At 45.3% G+C, this 18,586-nt stretch overlaps 1 protein-coding gene across 3 annotated transcripts in view; it reads right to left on the reverse strand.

Moving 5' to 3' along the window:
* Kank1 (KN motif and ankyrin repeat domains 1) overlaps positions 1-18,586 on the reverse strand; it is a 184,909-nt gene that overhangs the window by 13,379 nt on the left and 152,944 nt on the right. For all 3 annotated transcript variants that reach the window (XM_070035683.1, XM_070035684.1, XM_070035682.1), the window contains exons 5-6: positions 14,442-17,114; positions 776-973 (exon numbers count right to left, since the gene is read on the reverse strand). In XM_070035683.1, coding sequence (XP_069891784.1) covers positions 776-973; positions 14,442-17,114 — 2,871 coding nt within the window. The remainder of the gene's footprint in view (positions 1-775; positions 974-14,441; positions 17,115-18,586) is intronic.

Raw genomic sequence — 18,586 nt, forward strand, 5'->3', positions numbered from 1 at the left:
AAACATTTAGGTCCTAGAAGAAAGACTAATGGTATACTTTTTCTTCAGCTGATGTAATCTGGAAAATGTGCAAGAATGAATGAAACATTGTTTACTAGATTCCATAATTTGTCATACCAAATACATTTTCTTAAAGGGCTATACTGCCTACTTTCTCTGGTCATTGTGTGTGTGTGGAGGGGAGTTCTAAGGGTATTTGAACTCAGGACTTTGTGCTCTTGTTCATCATTTTCACTTATGGATGGCACTCTACCATTTCAAGCCAAGTCTTTAGCTTTGCTGATTCATTGGAGATATGAGTCTGATTTTTCTGCTTGAGCTCTCTCTTTTTTTTTTTTTTGTCAATTGTGGGGCTTGAACTCTGGGCCTGTCCCCCAGCTTTTCAGCTCAAGGCTAGTGTTCTACCACTTGAGCCACAGTGCCACTTCTGGTTTTCTGGTGTTAACTGGGGATAAGAGTCTCATAGACTTTCCTGCTGAGACTGGCTTTGAACCGTGATCCTCAGATCTCAGCTTCCTGAATGGCTAGGATCATAGTCATGAACCACCAGAGACTGGCACCTGTACTTTCTCTCTCTCTCTCTCTCTCTCTCTCTCTCTCTCTCTCTCTCTCTCTCTCTCTCTCTCTCTCTCTCGTCATGTTGAAGTTATTCTAAGCTTACCTTCCAAACAATTACATAATCTTTCTTCAAGGCCAACCTGTAAAGCACACCTCACTCAATGGACTATGGGAAGTGTTGGTCTGTCATCCTGACTTGAAGACTTTGGGAACTTACCATAGAGGCCTGTGGCTATCTGGTCATCAGTCAGGTTCACTGGGGCCAGCATATTTTCCTGAGACAGGAAGCTGTTTTGGCTGCTGAGTGTCTTCTCTTCTGTAGCCTCTACCTTGTACTCAGGCTGGGACGTCTGCATGCTTACCAGCCCTCCTGACTGAAGGCCTGCACACTTACAGCTATATTCCAAATTATTTCCTGCCAGGAAAGAAAAGGTAGAGTGTGTGACTCAGAGCTCTTGCTTTGTCTACTGATCAGCAATGCACACCTTCCTCCTCTAGTTCTTCAGGCCTGCAAGGGTGGGAGAGGGGGCTGCCCAGTGATTCCCTTTTCAAGTCCACCTTCAACACACATGGTCAGTACTGCATGCAGGCCTCCAAACAATAGATAATGCCCCACGACCTGATGTGTCCCTTGATTGCAAATCGGAAGCATCCAGCCTGGTAAGTGTAATAAACAGCAAGGCATTTATTTTCCTTTCCTCCTCAATTCTTCATTATTCTGAAATGATTAATCTCTAAAAGATCTCACAAGCTTCTGAGGCCAGAAGAACCCTTCTAGAGAAATTCACTCACTAGGCATTTTCCTCTTCATCATCCACCAGTCCTTTGTTAATGTACACACATTATTTTGGCCACTACTGAAAAGTTAAACATACACAAGTTGGCAAGAATGCAGTTATACCATATTTTATGGGTAGGGACAGGTTCTGAGAATGCATCCTTTGGTGATTTTGGAGTTGGGTGACACCTTCATGGATTTATACCAGTTCCAAGGGTGATAGCTCTAAAAGAAATAACTCTAGCTGGGTGCCAGTGGCTCACACCTTTAATCCTAGCTACTTAGGAGGCTGAGATCGGAGGATCACAGTTCAAAGCCATCCCGGGAAGGAAAGTCCGTTAGACTCTTATCTCCAACAAACCACCAGAAAACCAGAAGAAGCACCATGGCTCAAGTGGTAGAACGCTCGCCTTGAGCTGAAGAGCTGAGGGACAGCGCCCAGACCCGGAGTTCATGCCCCACGACCAACAAAAACCACAAAAAAAAAAAAAGAAGAAGAAAAAAGAAATAACTCATATGCCATTAACACTAAAACTGACAAATATTTTTAGAAAAGGTAATTTATGATTATTATATATCCAGTCTATTCAAATTTCTCCGGTGATGTCATTTTAAAAATCCCCCAATCTCACATTTTATAGGGTATTTGACTAGTCAAATGGGTTGCTATGGGTTTTGTCAATCCTTCCTTCCTCTTCCTTTTTTCTCTTTCTTTGTACCTCTACCCCACTAACTCACCTCCTTTCCTGCTGGTACTGAGGCTTGAACTCACGTCTTTGTGCTCTTGCTTGGCTTTTCATTGACATAGTTGGCCTTCTACCACTTGAAAAATGCCTCCAGTCCATAAGCTGTCTTTTTTTTTTCTTTAAAACCAGTTCTGGAGCTTGAACTCTGGGCTTGAGTGCTGTCCCTGAACTCCTTTTGTTCAAGCTAACCTGCTACCACTTGAGCCTCAGCATCACTTGTGGCTTTTTCTGTGATTAATTGGAGAGTCTCACATACTTTGCTGCCTCAGCTGGCTTCGAACCATGATCCTCAGATCTCAGTCTCCTGAGTAACTAGGATTAGAGGCATGAGCCAATGGTGCCCAGACATAAGCTTTCTATTTAAATAAAAATGTTTTAGCCTGTGAAACCACTTGCATCTGTTCAGAACATTCCTAGCAAGCTGTTACCTGCTCCCCAGCTCTTCTAGCTAATCTCCCCAGCTGAGGCCAGGACTCAGTTTTGTAAACTAAGTCTTTTCCCCTCTACATATATACTGGTACCAGGATTTGAACTTGGGGCCTCAAGCTAGTTAGACTTGCTTCCTCAGCTGGTGCTCAACTATTTGGGTTATGCCACCAGCCCAGACCTTTGTTGGTTATTTTGGAAGACGGCCCTAAACAGACTTTTCTGCCTAGGCTGCCTTTGAACCACAATCTTCTGAATCTTAGTCTTTTGAGTAGTGAAGATTATAGGTCTGGGCCACGGGGCACTCGGCTTTAAACGAGGACTTTTTAAAGTCCCTGCACTCCTAGGCCAATTGCTGGCAGGTCCTCTATAGTGAGCCTTGCTGCGATGGTGGTTATGGTCCTGCTCAATCCTCCCACCCCAAATGGTGTTCAGAGTTGTCCGGGGACTCTATTCCTCCCAATTGTCCTTCCTTAGGAGACTGTGTATGGTGCCTGAAATTTCAGCTCCTTCATGGTAAAGTGTCACCCGTGCTCTCTGCCAGGATGATCCCCAACCCTCTTCCCCCCCACAGAATTTTTTTCTAGGATACCATTCCACAGATCTCTTCTGTCTGTTATGTCTAGATGAAAGTGTGCTCAGATTCCCATGTCCCTCCTGGGCAATGTAAACTCATTGAGTCCCTTCTCCTGTTCCTTGTAAGGGACCTGAGTGTGTGTGTGTGTGGGCCTCTGGAATAATTCTTTCCATTAAGAAAAAGGGCTTCCAGGCCCAAAGAAACATAGGTCTCATGGTTTCCCTTATTTGCAATAACTAGTATAAGTCTAGGACAAGCAGAGTAAGTCAAAAGCTATGTACATATGACCATGTAAGATGATGTTAAGTGAAATGAACACCAAGATAGGGACACAAGTGTTTTTTTCTTGCTTGGTATTGTTTTAAATGTACTTATAATGTACTATGTGATTTTTTTTTGTTTCTTTTGTATGTTCCTCCCCCACGTTATAACTCCTGTTCTCACAGTATTTGATTCTGGTGCCCTGCATCTTGTATATACATTTTTCTAATTTGGGGAGGGGAAGGGAAATAACAAAATGCTTAAATAAGGATACAGGTTGACCCATTGTAACAATGAGATGTATAAGACACTATGTTGAAAATGAACCTTACAACTTCGAGTTGGGGAGATGAGGGGGGAAGGAATGGTAGGAAAAACAAAGGAGGAGGTAATAATGCTCGATAGGAAATGTACTTATTAACTTACTCACGTAACTGTAACCCGTCTGTACAGTAATTTCACAATAAAAGACGTGTGTGTGTGTGTGTGTGTGTGTGTGTGTGTGTGTGTGTGTGTGTGTGTGTGTATGAAAAGGCACCAGTAAAAGTAATAATGTAACTATAAAAGACAGTATAGTGGGTATGGGTGGCTCATGCCTGTAATCTACTCAGGAGGGTGAGATGTGAGGATTGTGGTTCCAAGCCAGACTGGACAGGAAAGTCCACAAGACCCTTATCACCAATAAATTACTCAAAAAAGCCAGAAGTGACACTGTAGCTCAAGTGGTAGTATGCTCACCTTGAGTAAAAGAAGCTCAGGGACAGCACTCAGGCCCAGAGTTCAAGTCCCAGGACTGGTAATAAATAAATAAATAAAAAGAAAAAGAAAAAGCCTTTCCAGACCAAACATTGGCTTGGGGGACAGACAGGAGAGATTCTTCATAAAGGTTCACCTTCTATTTATAGCTATTGCTTTCCAGGGGTCAGTGAATAGCTGCAATGAAAGGCCAAACCCTCCCTCTTTCCAGACTGCCATTCAGGACTCTGCCACCACCACAAACAGCCAACCCAAATCCAAGACAGAAAACATGAAAGCACAGAGCAGTAGTTTCATTTCTAGGGCCATTTTGATAATTTCCTGGGCATAGATTAAACAGCTGTCATGAACGCACCTAAAAGCCCACACTTAATCCTAGCTACTCAGGAGGCTGAGATCACAGTTCTAAGCAAGCCTGTGCAGGAAAGTCTGTGAGACTTTTATCTCCAATTAACCAGCAGAAAAAACGGAAGTGGTGCTGTGGCTTAGAGTGGTAGAGCACTAGCCTTGAGTAGAAAGAGCTCAGGGGGAGCACCCAGATCTTGAGTTCAAGCCTCACAACCAACCCCCCGCCCCCCCCAAAAAAGAAAAAAGAAAGCCCATATTTGCTTAGAAATTGCCATGTTAAAGAGCAAATTAAGAATCACATTCATCACCCTACTGCATTGTTGGTGGGAGTGTAAACTTGTTCAACCACTTTGGAAAGCAGTATGGAGGTTCCTCAAAAGACTCCACATAGAGCTCCCCTATGACCCAGCAGTCTCACTTTTGGGCATTTATCCAAATGACCACAAACAAGACCACACTAAAGCTACCAACACAACTATGTTTATTGCAGCATTATTTACCTTAGCTAAGATATGGAACCAACCCAGATGCCCCTCAGTAGATGAATGGATCAAGACAATGTGGTATATATAAACAATGGAATTCTATGCCTCCATCAGAAAGAATGACATTGCCCATTTGTTAGGAAATGGAAAGACTTGGAAAAAATTATATTAAGTGAAGTAAGCCAGGCCCAAAGAAACATAGGTTCCATGGTTTCCCTTATTTGCAATAACTAGTATATATCTGAAACAAGCAGAAAAAGTCAAATAAGATGGTGTTAAGCTAAATGAATCCCAAGATAAGGACACAAGTGTTTTTTTCTTTCTTGCTATTGTTTCTAATGTATTTATAAGGTACCACGTGATTTTTTTTGTTGCTTTGTATGTCTCTCCCCCACTGTTTTGTTTTTCACTGTATTTGATGTTGATCTAATTTGGGGAGTGGAAGGGAAAAAACAAATTGTTTAAATAGGGATACAGGTGGACCCATTGCAACAATGAGATGTACAAGAGGCTATGTCGAAAAACCAACTTTACAATTGCAGGGGCGGGGGTGTAGTTGAGATGGGAGGGAAGGGATGGGAGGGGGAAAAAAAAGGAGGCAAAAATGCTTGATAAGAAATGTACTCATTTCCTTGCTCATGTGATTGCAACCCCTCTGTACGGTAATTTCACACTAAAAAACTTACTTAAAAAAAAAAAAAAGAATCACAAACCTCGCCCACATTTAATTACATACCCTCCCAAGTCTTAACCCAGAAAATCCAAGCTGACAGGCTGCAGGAACTAAAGCTGGGTTAAGTAAAATGTGATGTCCCATTTCGTCTCCAGACCTCAGAGACCTCAGAGACCTCGACTTGAAACTGAGTGGAGCACTTTCTGGATGAGTACCTAATAGTGACCAAATATATCTGGAGAACATGGATGACACGTTCTCCAATCTTTGTATCCATTTGTGGTAGCAACATGTTTTACATATAGGTGACATTAAGGCATGGCTGTCGATTGCCAGGGGGGCAGTGCAGGCTATGTGAAGATCTTTACTGAGGGGTGAATGAATGACTCCCTGTTCACAAAAGGGCACAGCTGCAGCCCTCTGCCAGTCCCAGCCCCCATGTGTGTCCTGAGCGAGATCACATGACCAGGAGCTCAATGTCCTGTCAGTTCTTGAAAAAGTATTCATCTCCATTCCATAGCCTCATATAACCCTAACATTAGGAATCGTTCAATATGCCAAAGTAAATCTTAATCTTTTCCAGCGTATTTGAATGCCACTAATACCCATTTAGAAAGCCCAGGTTTAAAAAAGCAAGTGTGTGCTAGGCACTGGTGGTTCATGCCTGTAATCTTAGCGACTCAGGAGGCTGAGATCTGATTGCAGTTCCAAGCCAGCCCTGACAGGAAGGTCTGTGAGACTCTTATTTCCAAATAACCAGCAGAAAACCAGAAATGGGGCTATGACTCAAAATGGTAGAGCCTTAGCCTTGAGTGGGAAAAGCTCAGGGACAGTGCCCAAGCCCAGAGTTCAAGCCCCATGACCTACAAACAAAAACAAAAAACAAAGGCTGGGATCTGAAGATTTGGATGATCTTTCCCACAGGGCTTAATTTCCCCCCAGGTCTTTAACTGATCATGAGGATTTTCAATTTCAGCAAGTCAGAGGTTAGTTCTCTTTTGAGAATGTTTCCCACTTTCCTCTCTTCGCTTCTCTTTCTTTTTTCTTTCTTTTTTTTTTTATTGTGAGAATACCGTACAGAGGAGTTACAATTACATGGGCAAGATAACGAGTACATTTCTTTTCAAGCATTGTTGCCTCCTCATTGTTTCCCCTTCCCATCCTTTCCCATACTCCTCCCCTCCCCCCACCCGATCCTCCCCCTACCCCCCACCAAAGTTGTTAAGTTCGTTTTTTTGACATAATGACTTTTACTTTCCTTCTTTCCTTCTTTCTCTTTCTTTGCCTGTCTGCCTGCCTGCCTGCTTTCCTTCCTCCCTTCCTCCCTTCCTTTCCTTCCTCCCTTCCTCCCTCCCTTTCTCTCTCTTTGGTGGTACGGGGGTTTGAATTCAGTGCCTCAATTTTGCTAGGCAAATAAGCACCCTACCACTTGAGCCATGCCCCCAAGCATATTTTTTGAGAATCTGCCAAAAATTACAATTTTCACAAACAGCCCTATTGCAAAAATGTTCACAAAGCTACAGACCTCACTCAAGTTAAGAATCTGCTCAGTAGGCTGGGGGTGTATGGAGCTCAGTAAGGTAGAGTACAGGCCTGGCAAGGGCGAGGCCTTGGACTCTGGAGGAGCCGGTAGGGTGGCAGATGGGAAGGGAATCCATGTGTGGTGAGAACTTTTCTCAGCCGAGTCCCATGGGAGACATCAGGAGAGCTATTTTTATAGAAGAAGCCTCCTGGGAAGGACTCTGGGAGAAAAATTGAACTTAACCTTGCCTTTTGAAAAAAGACACAGACCCAGATACTCTGTAGCTATATGTCAATTCCCAACGCAGCCCTTACCAGTAGGACTTCTATCACACTGTCTATGGAGCTTGGTTTGGATTGTTTTGAGGCTCTTAAAGCATTTAAAAGAGAACCAGGGGCTGGGAAAGTGGCTCAGTGGTAGAGTGCTTGCCTTGCATGCATGAGGCCTGGGTTCAATTCCACAGCACCACATAAGCAAAAAAAAAAAAAGAGAACCAGTAAGACAAGTCATTATACACACACACACACACACACACACACACACACACACACATGTATATATACATAAATACACACATATATTTAAAAATATTTTCAAATTATATATGTATGTATGTGTATATATATATATATATATATATATATATATATATATATATATATAAATAAAATTTGAATCAGGAGATAACTATTAATGGTCATTTTGTAACAACTTCATTTTCCTGCTTTTCCTCTGGCTTGGAACTCTCTCTCCAAAGTCACTTTCACAGCTAATGGGAATGACTTTAAATCATAAGCTCTTTTTTTTTTTTTTTTTTTTTTGCTAGTCCTGAGGCTTGAACTCAGGGCCTGGGCACTATCCTTGAACTTCTTTTGTGCCACTTCCAGCTTTTTCTGTTTATGTGGTACTGAGGAATGAAACCCAGGGCTTCATGCATGCTAGGCAAGCACTCTACCACTGAGCCACCTTCCCAGCCCAGATCATCAGCTTTTTAACAAATCTAAGATAACCAACACTGCAAATATAGAAGCTGATTTATGAAGCAGTTCTTTTGTTTGAGTATGAATGACTAGGTTTCTATAAACAGTGTGGCAGGCAGTTAAGTTCTATTTGCATTTGATTAGAGACAGTTGCATATTCTTAGAGTATTTGCAACCACCACCCCCCCCCCATCTCCCTGCCCCGCTTCGTTTCTAGAAGGAAAAAGGAGGAGGATTCATAACAAACCATCTACTTACTTCTCAGATGAAAATCTCCCAATTCATTTATAGGAAAAATAAATATTACTTCCTAAAGTTTTTTGGTGCAATAAACTTATTTCCTCTTAGTCAAGTATGGTGGTCCAGGCTTGAAATCCTAGCTGAGACAAGAAGGTGTGAACTTGTTTGCTCTGAACACTTTAATTCCATGAAAGAAAGTAATACTTTGAACTCACACTACTGGGAACTGAAAAACACTGTGTGTGTATAGGGGGGAGGGGAGAGGAGGGTACACACGCATGCGTGCAAGCTCACGTGTTCACTTTGTTCATTTAAATGGTTCCATTTTCTCGCAGTTTTAGAGACAATATCATGACTTTGATGTAGCTGTGTGTGTGCACACATGCTGGTCCTGGGGTTTGAACTCAGGGCCTGGGTGCTGTCGTTGAGCTTTTGTGTTCAAGGCTAGCACGCTACTACTTGAGCTCTACTGCTATAGCTCCACCTCTGGATTTCTGTTTGTTAATTGGAGATAAGAGTCTCCTGGACTTTCCTGCCTATCTGGGCTGGCTTCTAACCTTGATCCTTAGACCTCAGCCTCCTGAGTAGCTACGATTACAGGCAATAGCCACCAAAGCTAGAAAAATACTTTAAATTATGCCTTTGATTAGCACCAAATTCTGGCTACATCAAAGCCATAATATTGTCTCTAAAACTGTGGGGAAAATGGGACCATTTAAATGAACAAAAAAAAGTACATAGGAAGACTATAGATTATCCACATTTGGTTTGAAGAAGGCCGGGAGATGGTAACTCAGGCCTGTAATCCTAGCTATTCAGGAGGTTGAGATCTGAGGATCATGGTTCAAAGCTACTCAGGCAGGAAGTCCCCGAGACTCTTTATCTCCAATTAAGCAACAAAAAAGGTAAAAGGGGAGTTGTGACTCAAGTGGTAGAGCTCTGGCTTTGAGCACAAAAGCTTAGGGATCATACCTAGGCCCTAAGTTCAAGCCCTAGGACTGAAAAAAAAAAAAGAAAAAAAGAACAGAGAAAGAACTATACATGCATACTTGCAATGCACGTACTACATAGGTCCTGGAGGGAGGCTTCAACTATGTTTCATGCTCCTCTGAACTGTTCATTTATGAACACATACTCCCGTTATAATTTTAATACATTGCACTGGAGTGTTAGGCATTATGACTCTGCTAAAAGTAATGTTTAGCATATTGAAAAGTGATACCATTGACAGACTAAACTCTCAACTCCAGGAAACATAAACAGAACTCTGGGCTGGGCACCAACAAACTTTGTTTTAAGCTTTAACACTGACAGAATGACACTGGGCTGAAAAATATATCACAATTACTTTGTTTTCTCATTTTTTTACCTGTAACATTTTCTTTATCTTGATATAAATTAGGGAGGCATAATAATTGGGGTGTGGGGAGAGGCCATAGGATTTATGAAGAATTATAAAGATCAATATTTGGATTAAAAACAAAAGACACCAGTGGCTCACACCTAAATACTAGCTTTTCAGGAGGCTGAGAACTGAGGATCATGGTTCAAAGTCAGCTTGGGCAGAAAATTATGAGACAGTTATCTATAATTAAAAAAGCTGGAAATGGACAGGTGCCAGTGGCTCACACCTGTAATCCTAGCTACTCAGGAGGCTGAGATCTGAGGATCTCGGTTTAAAGCCAGCCTGGGCAGAAAAAAGCTGTAAGACTCTTATCTCCAATAAACCGCCAGAAAACTGGAAGTAGCGCTGTGGCTCAAGTGGTAGTGCTCGCCTTGACCTGAAGAGCTGAGGGACAACACCTAGGCCCAGAGTTCAAGCCCCATGACAGACAAAAAAAAAAAAAAAAAAGCTGGAAATGGAGCTGGAAATGGAGCTGTGGCTCAAGCACCAGCCTTGAGCAAAAGAGAGCAGCAACAGGGCCCAGGCCCTGAATTCAAGCCCCTGGCACATATGTTAGGAGGTAGAGATCAAGAGGATCACGGTTCAAGGCCAGCCTGGACAAAAAGTTCTGAAGACTCCATCTCAACTAATAAATTGAGTGTGGTGGTGCTGTGTACTTGTTAACCCAACTGTGTCATAGGTTTAAATAGGGCCACGAGACCTTAATCTTGTTCAACAAATGACCAAAAGCAGAAAGAGAGAGTGGTGCAGTGCTAAGAAAGGTCAAAACCTCAGGACCACCACCCAAAACCAAAACAAATCCCCCCAAAGCCATTTTTTTCCCCAGTCCTGGGGCTTGCACTCAGAACCTGAGCACTGTCCTTGAGCTTCTTTTGCTCAAGACTAGCACTCTACCACAGCACCATTTCCAGCTTTTTCTGCTTATATGGTATTGAGGATTGGAACCCAGGGCTTCAAGCATGCTAGTCAAGCACTCTACCACTAAGCCACATTCCCAGCCCAAGTCAAAGGTTGACAGCTATTCTATATCCCCATTTCCCTTTCTGGAAGTGGTCACAATGCTGGCCAAGCTGGGTGTGGTAGCTCATGCCTATGCCAGCCAAGGGAAACAAAGTCCTTTAGACAGAAAAAAGCCAGAAGTGGTACAGTGGCTCAAGTGGTAGAGTGTTCATTATCCTTGAGCCTAAAGGAGCTCAGGGACAGTGCCCAGGCCCAGAGTTCAAGACCCAGGACCAACAGAAACAAACAGCAGCAACTACAATTACCACCACCCCCCCCCCAAACAAAACAAAAACAAAAATCCCCAGTGCTGGCCAGCCTTCACCAAGCACTGACACAGTGTTTCAGGTGACTCTGATGCTCTTTAGTCCTCTGACTCACCAAACCCACCCGCATGCTGACTCTGAGAGGGAAAAAACACAACTTGTCCTAAGTGGTCAAGAAAGAATCTGAACCAGACTGTCTGGCTTCAGGGCCTAAATTTAGGTTTAGGTTCATACACTGGTTATTTATAGTCTCTTTGGTAGACGTTAAACCCAAGTTCCGTGTGTGTGTGTGTGTGTGTGTGTGTGTGTGTGTGTGTGTGTGTGTGTGTGTGTGTGTGTGTGTGTGTGTGTGTGTGTGTGTGTGTGTGTGTGTGTGTGTGTGTGTGTGTGTGTGTGTGTGTGTGTGTGTGTGTGTGTGTGTGTGTGTGTGTGTGTGTGTGTGTGTGTGTGTGTGTGTGTGTGTGTAAAGAAAGTGTGAATGAATGAAAACCTTTCTGTACTCCATGACTCCTTTTTGGTAGAGATTCAGGTCCTGCCCTATGGAAAGCAACACCCCGAATCATCAAGTGTGTACTGCAACCTGGCCTGCATGCTGCTGCGTTCATTCTTCGTAGCGTTAGGAATCTTGCCTTACTAGATCAAGCTGCTTCAATTTGTAGCCTACAGACAACCCTACACAGCGGGTTGACTTCCTGAATGACTCCTACTCCCATTAGAGCAACATGGCTACAAGACCAATGTAATGTGAATGACAGACATACTCTCAAGCTGTTCTGTATGTTCGGGTGGGGGTGGGGGGCTGCCACTAGGATTCCTGTGCCACTAAAAGTATTTATTCTGCCATTCCTGAATGCTTTGTAGGTCTTGTGGCTTTTAGCTAGGTGTTCATTCATAGGGTTAAAGCTGCACAATAGAAGCCCCGGAAAGTTTCACCCTGGTCTCTCTGGGCCGGGGGGCGGGAGGGAAGCGGGTGGGCACAAACGAATCCAAGGCTGGATATTTCTGGCAAGAATGTGACATAAGAAACCTCCGTCGGGGAGGAGGGGGGAAGGCTGGGAGGAAAATGCTTTTACGATCCCTTGGGTCCTCAGTGTCTTGAGGTATTCAGGAATTTTATTTTGACTTCAACATCTGACATCACGATTTTTTAAAGGCTGGGGAAGCAGACATCAGACATACGAGAGTTACTGAAGATTTTGCTTTAGTCCAGGTATCATCTTAGTCTTGTTTATTCTGTAACAACTACCCTGGATATTTATTAGACTTTTATTTTTTCTTCTGGTTTTGGGGCTTGAACTCGGTGTCTGGGCTTTGTCCTTTAGCATATTTACTTAAGGTTGGTGTGCTACCACTTGGCCCACAACTCCACTTCTAGCTTTTTGCTGGTTAATTGGAGATAAGAGTGTCACAGACTTTTCTGCCCAGGCTGGCTTTAAACTCAGATCTCAGCCTCCTGAGTAGCTAAAATACAGCCACCACTTTGATTTTAAAAGGCAACCTCCCTCCCCCCCACACACAACACAAGTGGCTCATGCCTGTAATCTTAGCTACTCAGGAAGCTGAGATCTAAGGATCACAGTTCAAAGCTGGGCAGGAGAGTCTGGGAGACTCTTATCTCCTGTTAATCATCAGAAAAAGTGAAGGTGAAGCTGTAACTCAAAGTGGTAAAGCACTAGCCTTGAGGGGAAAAAAAAGGCAGGGACAGCACTTACGCCCTGAATTCAAGCCCCATGGACCAACCAACCAAAAAACAAACACACAAAAATAAAAGACAACCCCTCTCTCCAAATATCAGCGGTCAGTCTTATTCTACAATAACGTATCAGTCCATAGCACCAGTACTAAAAACTGATAGTTGTTCCGATTTGAAAGCAGAAAGCTAGGAAGATATAAAAAGAACCTATTTCAGTCCATTTTTATCACTGTCTTTTCAGAATGTAACAGGAAACAGGCCGGATTAGGTCACTAGCATACCAGAAATGGATGCTGACAAAGTAATGGAGGGTTTGGTGAGATACTGGGTGCACTTTTAGATACACAGAGCAGCTGGCACCAAGGAAAGTGATTATAACTAAAATCGCCAGGGGAATTTCTCGGTGGTTAGCTTCAATTAAAACATAAAAAATAATGCAGAGGTGAGCAGGGATTCCCAACATATAGTGGAATGAACAGAATGAGAAAGACTAAAAATGTATGTGTCTATCAAAATGAGTAGAGGGAAGAGACATTTGCTTTCAGAATTCTTGCTTGAATCCCTTATTGCAAACAGCCCCTGCCAAGCTAATCGACTCTCCTACCCCCAGATCTGCAGACATAATCTTCCTAGTACTTTCCACCTTCTAGCCTGCCATTGGTCCCCTGTCTGTCATTTGTGCACCAGGAGGAAAGGACCAGGTTTTGCTCATGGAACTGTCCTCTGAGCCTGTCCCTATATTGGAAGTAGAGTAGGAATTTCATGATTATTCGTTGTGGTAACGAATTGAGAAAAATCTCTCTTCCCTCATAAAAATTTTAACTAAGCTGATGGCTCACACCTGTAAATCCTAGCTACTCAGGAGAGAGATCTGCGGATCGAGGTTCGAAGCCAGCCTGGACAGGAAAGTCCGTGAGGCACTTATCTCCAATTATCCACAAGAAAATCACAAGTGGTTGTTTTGGCTCAAAGTACTAGACCACTAGCCTTGAGAAAAAGAGCTCAGGGACAGAGCCCAGGCCCTGAGTTCAAGCCCCCAAACCAGCACCATACATACACAAAATTAACTGCAAACATTTTATGCATTGGAGACATACTGCTAATTATGGATACAGATAGGATAGCATTCTTAGAAGGAGAAGTGTTCTATATAAAATGATAGACCACCATAAAGCATCATAGAAAACTAAACCCCTGGGCCAGCCAATACTAGGTTTTCTCCAGTCAGAGGGTAAGGAAACTACCACAGTGGAAAACAGTAGAGCTCTTAGGTATTTTTGGTTTTCATTCTATCCATTACCATTGTCAAATTTTCTCCATGACTCCCAAAAAAATTGTCCCAGAAGATTAAAAAAAAATCCTTACTTCCTAGAAAGACATTCTTTCCCATCCTACCCCATCCATTCATGGGCTACACACTGCATCTCACTGTCTACGTGAGCATGAATGGATCAACACAACTATAGGAGTACAACCATTACAGCAGGGCTGTTACATCTGCTTTGTCTTCCACACATGATGCCCTGACCTTTTGATGATGGAACCAAAAGGCCCACCGTATGCCAGGGTCATGCTTTGGACTTGCCAGCCTCCACAACCAAGAGCTTACTTAGTAAAAACCTTTATTCTTTGTACATTTCCCAGTCTGGGGAACCTAGTTACAGCACCCAGAAAACGCACTTCCATCAACCTTGTCATTCCCAGGTCCCTCTGGGTGCGGCCACTTACCTGTGACTTTACCCGGATTGGTTTTCTGGAAGTCGGAGTTCCTGAGCTCTTCGGTGCTTGCAGACTTCATGACAGAGTTGATGGAGGACAGGGTGCTCATGAGCTGGGAGTTGAGGGAGCCAATCTGTGAGTAAGGCTCCCCGAAAGCTTCTGCCAGTTCACTGTAGTTGGCCGCCAGCAGCGTCTGCTGCTCAGCCAGCAGCTTCTGCACCTGCTCGATGTAGTGATCCAAGCCGGTCATCATTCCAGATGCAACCTGGGGTTCGGGGCCCTCCAGGAGGAGCTCCCCTATAGGTTCATCCCCAACACCTACGCTCCTCCGGCTGCCTGTTGGCCCCAGAGTCAACGGTGGCGACCCACATGCTATGTTCCTCATTTTGAGACCAACCAGGTAGTTGTCGTGAATATTTATCTGCCCCACACCTGACTCTCTGGTCTTCACAGTGGATGGTCTGTCCAACTCTGGACTGCCAGAAAGCATTGTCCCAACCCCCACCGACCTTGTCTTGGTGGAAGGGTTGATGTCTTTGACTCGGCCTTCTCCTACAGCCACCGTCCGCATCTCCACTATCTGGGTGTTGGTCTGCTTGTCCCAAGTACTGAGGAACGTGTTGGTGCAGGAGTCTACAAGGGTGGCCGTGTCGGTGCTGGTGGACTGGTCTACCTGGCCCAAAGCCGTACTGGTGTGCTGGCTCGTGGTATGAGGCATGGCCATGACAGCAACTTCCACCTGGCCCACGGCCTCCGTGGCCACGCTGCGTGAGGTGTACTCCTTGGGAGAGCAGACAGTCACATGGACAGAACAATCCCCACAGCCAATGGACCGCACATCCTTGAGGTGCAGGTTTGTCTGGAGGCTCGTCAGGTCGCTGCCAGACGTCTCCGTGTTGCTGCCCGTTTCACAGACGCTGACTTCCACACCCACACTCTGGTCTCGGGTCTCCACTGACCTTCCCGTGCATCGATCGTGCATTTCCACCCTCTCCTTCACAATCCACCAGTTCATGGGCAGCTCGAGACCCACCATTTGACTCCGGCACTCGGGCTGGCAGGAGATGCCTATGCTACTCGTCTGCAAGGCGGTTCCAACACACGTGTCCACTGTGCTCACGTGACTGCCCACTACTTGGTCTCTGGTCTGCACCGTGGCTTCCACCAACTTGCTGAAGACCAGGGGCTGGGCCATCGTGGCCTTGTCCACTTTCTTCCTGGATCCCGCAGCCTGTAGCTCCTGTTTGAGTTTAGTCATCTCCCGGTCGTGGGTGGTTTCTTTCAGCTGCACCTCCAGACGGTAGATCTTCTCTTTCAAGGCCTCGATGGTCTGCTGTTGCAGCTCGATTTCCTTGTCCGCTTCCGTCGTCACTCCCAGCATGGCCTCTGTCACACTGACCCCCAAGTTCCTCGTCTCTGTGACTGTTCCCACCGCCGCATCCTTGCAGGATCTGGAGCCCCTCTGGTACACGATGATGTCATTCATGCTCCCGTCGCCCCCCACCGCCACCGATCGACGCTCTGGAGGCTGGTACTGCCCATTCGCCCTGGGCTCTGAGGCGGCCTCGCAGCTGCTGTCTTGGATCTTCTGCTCCAGCGCCTGCATGTCGGCGGTGAGCTGTCGGAACTCCTTGATCCTCTGTGTGCTCTGCTCCACGCTCTCCATCTCTTCCTCTTCATAGTCGATGTACAGCTCCCCGCCGCCCCTCCGGGCCCGGGAGAGGAGCTGGAGCTGGGAGGCATTCCCTGCGCTGTAGGAACGTTTCCGCACCCCGCACGCATCGTCCTGCCAGGCGGCCTGCTGCGTTTTCAGCTGCGAGGCCAACTGCCGCTTCTCCTCTTGCAAGACCGAGATCTTGACCTGGAGGACAGGGATGGTTCGCACCTGCTCTTCAAGCTCCTTCAGGCGCTTCAGGGCGATGGCCATCTGCTCACGGATGTGCTGCAGGTGCATGGGGCTCACGTTGGTCACAGGAGTGGAGATCCCTGAGCTCAGGGGGCTGTGGCGGATGGAACTGCCCATGGAGGAGGTGGTAGCTGCCGCTGGGGCATAGCTGCCATAATCCCCATTGCCTTGGTATCCGTTCTGAAGCTGCAAGGCAGGATGGTGGCTTCCAGAACCCATAAAAGAGGGGAGAGAGCTGGTGGAGCCCATGCCTCCAAAACTAGCCAGCCGGGGCCTTCTGAACTCGCCCGGTGTCATCTGCATGGTGACCCTCTCCTGTTCGAGTCTTCTCCGGGTCTCCATCAGGGTCTTGGTGACATGAAGGTTGTGCCTGGGGAGCTGTGGGGAGGGCGGGGGCAGCTGGCGACTTTCTGGGACGGTAAGGAACGTGGGTGAGGTCTCTAGCGGGGCAGGTGGCCGTGGGACGGGGGTTGATGTGACTAGGCTTCTGCCTAGGAGAAAGTTGGGACTCTGTTTGTTGTCATCACTGTTGGAGGATGAAAGCGATTCAGTGGAAGTCCAAAAGCCTGGCTGGCCCGGCGTGGTTCTGGAATCCGGGCATGGCACAGGTGGCTTCCGCCTCTTTTGGATGTTCACTTTCCTGATGGTGTTGCCCTTCTGTATGTCATCCACGTATTTGACGAAATCCAAGTCTAGCTGATAACCATAGGGGGTTTCCACACAGTAAGGGCCTTTCTGCTCCTTGTCATGGTCTCCATTCACAACATCTGCTTTTTCTAAAAGAGAGAAAATAATTATGTACCTTTTGGGTGCCAGTACTGATGGGGGCTTGAACTCAGGGTCTAGCACTTGCTAGACTTTTTTATTTTTTTGCTCATGGCTGATGTTCTACCACTGGAGCCATGCCTCCAGCTCCCCAGTTATTAATCAGAGGTAAGAGTCTCTATGGATTTTTTTTTTCTGCCCGAGGCTGGCTTTGAACCTTGATCCTCAGATCTCAGCTTCCTGACTAGCTAGGATGATAGGTGTGAGCCACCTGGCTATGCATTATGCATTTTGGTAAAAACAAAAAACAAAAACAAACAAATTATATACGTTGTAGCATAGTCAGCTGGTAAAAATTTAAGAGTGATAGATCTATGTTTTAATCCCCAATCTAAAACTTAGCTGGGAACTTAACAGACTTCTCTGATCTTTCAGATTTCCCTTAAAAAAATATGGAGCTGCAAGAATTTAATTCACAAAGTTAAATAATGTAATGAGGCAAAGATTTTTAAGAGCCAAACACTTTGGTAAGTCCTTCCTAAATATATTTAAGAGAATTCATTTACTAAGGCTTCAAAGATCCAGATACCAGTAGTAGCCTTCTGCAATCCCAGTTATTTTTGAATAGCTGGTTGAGACCTGCCTGAAGGAATGAGGTTTGAAGTGAGCCTGGGTAGAAAAGTCCAAGAGACTTCATCTCCAATTAACCAGTAAAATGCCAGACTAGAGGTTTGGCTCATGTGGTGGAACACTGGTGGTAGAGCAAAGCCCTGAGTTTAAATCCTGGTTCCATGCACATGTACACACACACACACACACACACTGTATACACACACACACACACACACACACACACACACACACACACACACACACAGTTTCTTGTACTTTATGGTCTCTACGCCAGGAGCTGGTGGCTCATAGCTGTAATCCTAACTACTCAGGAGACTGAGATCTAAGGACAGTAGCTGGAAGCCAGCTGGGACAAGAGTCTGTTACAGTCTTCTCTCCAATTAACCATTAAAAGAGCTAGAAGAGGAGCTGTGGCTCATGTGGTAGAATACTAGCCTTAAGCACAAAAGCTCAGGGATAACACCCAGGCCTTGAGTGTAAGCCCAGGACCAGCCCACCCCTGACCCCGCCCCCCACCTCCCAATTCCTGATTTACAAACTGTTATCTGGGACATAAAATGCTATCAGCAGTAAACTAACACAGTAATAGGTCAGAGCAGACCCATGAGGCCTAGTATGCACATGGTGCCACTTCCCTCTCCCCTAAGTCCCCATTCTGCAGGAGAGCCACTGGGTACCTATCTCCACAGGATTCTCTTGTGCTCTGTGACACCTTCTTGCCAGGAAGATGGAACAGACTCTGTGTCAGAATCTCTACTACCTTGGCTGCCAGGGTGCTAAAATTCAAAGGACAGACTTCAACTCTATGTCCCCCTCTTAAAAACAAGAAAAGGCCAGAGTGGGTGGCTCA

The sequence above is a fragment of the Dipodomys merriami genome, unplaced genomic scaffold, assembly GCF_024711535.1.
Source record: "Dipodomys merriami isolate MVZ:Mamm:240054 unplaced genomic scaffold, mDipMer1.0.p SCAF_26, whole genome shotgun sequence".
Taxonomy (NCBI): domain Eukaryota; kingdom Metazoa; phylum Chordata; class Mammalia; order Rodentia; family Heteromyidae; genus Dipodomys; species Dipodomys merriami.